At 52.2% G+C, this 4,241-nt stretch overlaps 1 protein-coding gene across 1 annotated transcript; it reads left to right on the forward strand.

The window, feature by feature from the left end:
* The first annotated feature begins 753 nt into the window (after positions 1–753).
* Positions 754–2,574, forward strand: LOC123114453 (AAA-ATPase At3g50940-like). Its single transcript, XM_044535938.1, has one exon. The coding sequence runs from the start codon at positions 816–818 to the stop codon at positions 2,322–2,324; it is 1,509 nt and encodes a 502-aa protein (XP_044391873.1). The 5' UTR covers positions 754–815; the 3' UTR covers positions 2,325–2,574.
* Positions 2,575–4,241: the final 1,667 nt, after the last annotated feature.

Consider the following 4,241-nt stretch of genomic DNA (forward strand, 5'->3'; position numbering starts at 1 on the left):
CGACGATGACTGCGATGAATAAAGATTCTTCGAATCCTACCCTGACGAGGCGATCAGCCCTATGGTTGGGGATGTATTTTGAAACCAATCTCTTCAAGCAAGGATAGCGTGGCGATGGAGGCATCCTCGTGGTAGACCTGTGTCCTCGGGCTCCGCCGTTGCGACGGCGTTTGCTCCAGCGTCGGCACGAAGCTTGGGAGGTAGTCCGGGAGCGAATGCAGATCGTGGTCTGCATCGACGACATCTGGAAGACGGAACATGTGTTGGGTTCGTGGTTCATGGACGACAGGTATGGTTTCCTTCTGCGACGTCTTAGTCGCGTTGGGGTGCCAGATCTAGAGTTCGGTGGCCTGTCCGGGATGTTGCCCCGGTATGATTCGTTCAACGGTAAGGGCTTCACTTTTGGTGGGCCACCTTGGAGGTCCGTAAAACTGCATATGAGCGACGGAGCCGCGTCGAGCTCGGGAGAGGAGGTGATTCGTCATTCTTTTCTTCGGTGGCTGCTGGTGTGGTGTCGGAGGCAGATGATGGACGTTGGTGTCAAGCTCAGAGATGTTCTGTTATCTTTTCAGTTTTGTCGTGACTTGTACTTTAATCTTTACGATATATAAACGAGACACGTATTGCCATGGAAAAAAAATCCGGATCGTATTCGAGTAGAACCGTTGTGATCTGTAGAGTCCGGGTAGAATATATCAATCCGTTAGAAGTTGATTCTTCTTCTTCTTCTGCAATACTAATATATATAAATAATCAAACGGGAGGACGTACGCTGGCAACACAACGCGGCGCAACTCGATCGAAAGTATATAGCCATGGATTTCTTGCCAAAGACAAGCACGATGGCATCGTCGCCGGAGGGGGCAGCGGTGGTGGACGCGTACAAGAAGGCGCTCGCCACGGCGGCCACGGTGAGCGCGTACGCCATGCTGGCGCGCGGCATGGCGCGGGAGCTCCTCCCCGACGAGCTGCGCGCCGCGGTGCGCTGGGCCGCTGCGTTCGTGCGCTCCCGTTACAGCGCTCCCGAGAAGCAGCGTCATACCATTGTCATCCGGCGCGTGCTCGGCGGCCTCGGCCTCGGCGGCGGGTACAACGAGAACGACCTGTTCGACGCGGCGCTCACGTACCTGGCCACCAAGATCAACCCGCAGAGCATGAGCCGGCTCTGCCTCGCGCGCACCCGCATGAAGGAGCCCGGCGGGAGCGCCAGCTGGAGCACGCTCCTGAGCATGGAGAACGGGGGCTCCACCACCGACACCTTCCAGGGCGTTGAGTTCCGGTGGACGTCCATCGAGAGCGGCGGCGACGACGGCAAGAGTAGGGCGCACGAGTCCCTCGAGCTCAGCTTCGACGCAGAGCACACGGAGACCGTGCTCCACAAGTACGTGCCCTTCATCATGTCCGCGGCGGAGGATCTGCGGCTGCGAGACCGCGCGCTCAAGATCTTTCTCAACGAGAGTTCGAGTTGGAGAGGCATCAACCACCACCACCCGGCCACGTTCGACACGCTCGCCATGGACCCGGCCATGAAGCAGTCCGTCATGGACGACCTCGACCGCTTCCTGAAGCGCAAGGAGTACTACCGGCGGATCGGCAAGGCGTGGAAGCGCGGATACCTTCTCTACGGCCCGCCCGGAACCGGCAAGTCCAGCCTGGTGGCCGCCATGGCCAACTACCTCCGGTTCAACCTCTACGACCTTGATCTCTCCTCGGTGTACGACAACTCGTGCCTGCAGAGGCTGCTCATGGACATGCCCAACAAGTCCATCCTCGTCATCGAGGACATTGACTGCAGCTTCGACACCATGTCCAGGGAAAAAGACGGCAAGCTACGCCAGGCGGCCGGCACCGACACCGACACCGACGAGGACGGCGACGAGTACGACCACGACGACGTCGGAGCAAGAGGTTACTTCCAGGGGCGTGAGCGCCACAAGATGACACTGTCGGGCCTGCTCAACGACATCGACGGCTTGTGGTCAACCACCGGCGAGGAGCGCGTCATCGTCTTCACCACCAACTACAAGGACCGCCTCGACCGGGCGCTGCTACGGCCGGGCCGCATGGACATGCACGTCTACATGGGACACTGTGGCTGGGAGGCCTTCAGGACGCTCGCCCGGAACTACCACCTCCTCGACGACCACGCTCTCTTCCCGGAGATTCAAGAACTTCTTGCGGCCGTGGAGGTTACACCCGCGGAGGTGTCCGAGATGCTGCTGCGGAGCGAGGACGTCGACGTTGCGCTGCGTGTGCTTATGGAATTCATCAAAGCAAGGAGAAGCAAAACAAACGACAAGCACAACGACGGCATAACTAACTAGATAGCAGATACACCTACCTAGTTGCCTGTGTGTGTTGCAACCGGTCATACTCCATAATAATTTTAGTGTTTCCATATCAATCGTGTCAGTACACCCACTATATCTATTTGTAGATTTTGGTAAGGTTTGATTTTATTCTACATAGGAAAAGACAATGAAAATTTTGCTTTAGCTGAGGTTTGGTAAGATTTGATTTTATTTGAATATGAAATATGAATAGGGGGAGGCAGGGACAGTTTTGATTTGTTGAGCTTTCAATGAAATTTTATTTGATTTGATTTTGGTCGACAAAGAGAATACATTAATATCGCAAACTTCCTACTTGGTGTTGCTTGTTATATGGGTCGTGAGTGATTTCCGTCTGGGTATGTATCCTTGGATTGCTGTTGCATATTCAGCTCCAGTTGCAGCTGCTACTGTTGTTTTCTTGATTTTAGATTTAAGAACAAAAGGTTGTTTAGATGTATACATGATTTTTCCTTATTTAAAAATTTGAAAATTCACTTCTTTATTTTATTAATTTAGGATCCAGAAGAAGTAGTTTTTCTTTGATCCATATCTTATTTGACTCATATTATAGTAGAAATATAATATACACATTATATCACACAGTCTTTGCAATAATGAAATGTCTTATAGATATTATGGATGCACATAGCCCTACAAAAAAAGGAAGAAGAAAAAAGATATCCCGCTATGATGATCCAAACCTTGTAGCTGCAACACAAATCACTATGAAGGCAGCACTCAGTGTTCAAATTCTCCAAAAGCGACGCCTTTAAAAAGAAAACAGTGCACAACCGCCGTCGCCGCCACATCATAGCACTCAGGTTTTACAAAACAAGGTCATTGCCAAGCACAACCACTTAAGGCCAGACCTTGGATATTCACCCTGAAAAGATAAGACTATCTATCCTGTGTTGCCGCCTCTGCTTGCTCATGTTGCTGCTATAAGTCAGGACCAAGCAAAGTCCGCATTGCCTCGAAGACTCAGTCCACCGTTACTAGACCTCAGACCTCAGCCACCATGACATTCTCAGCCACTATCTTCACCATGGAAATCGAAACACTGACATGTCCCATGATGGCAATAGACAGCGAAGCTTCACGTCACTCCCTATTAGAGCCGCATGGCCAAAAAACGGGTTCACATGACCTAATCCCATCCAATCCAGCAATATACAGGCATCACGCACCTAATGGAGATCGTCGGCAGAGGCTTCAGGAACATGTCATTGGCCAAATCAATGAGGACATGCATCAAGCAGAACATCGTCTTGACGCGAGAAGAACCCTAGGACCACTTTCGTTGTTAGGAAGATCGGCAACCGGGGTATTGCCCTCTGGCGCCGTCTTTTCGGCCTCCCGCACCTCTCCGTGGCCCGGAGAGGCCCTTCGGGACAGCACCTCGGTGTCGTCCATGGCGGTTGGCGGGGAAGCTCGCGGAGGCGTCTCGGTCTCCATCATCCCCGGACCCAGAGAATTCCCCTCCGATGATGATTGTTGGGGGAGAACGTGGGCCGGACTGAAATGCATAAATAATATGTAATCCTACAATCCGCAGAAGGTCGGGTATGTGTATGGTATCTTTCAATACTTACGACTCGGCCAGGGGCTTCACCCTGGGGCCACGTTAGTGAAAAAAAGTGATAGATTTGCATCTGATCCTAGCCATAGAGCAAAAGCGATCGAACGCGTGCGGAGCGACCGGCCCAAGGTTCCGCCGGCGCTCCGGCCCCAGACGATTCCCTTATTGGGACGGCCCCAAAAACACTCATCAACGGTTGATGTATGCGTGTTTGACCCCTCATCCCAATCCCACTCCCAAAACTCAATTAAGATGCGATGGATATGCTAGTTATATAATGTACCGTGATGTCAATTATAAAAGTGGATATGAAATATATCGTGTGTCCG

The sequence above is a fragment of the Triticum aestivum genome, chromosome 5B, assembly GCF_018294505.1.
Source record: "Triticum aestivum cultivar Chinese Spring chromosome 5B, IWGSC CS RefSeq v2.1, whole genome shotgun sequence".
Taxonomy (NCBI): domain Eukaryota; kingdom Viridiplantae; phylum Streptophyta; class Magnoliopsida; order Poales; family Poaceae; genus Triticum; species Triticum aestivum.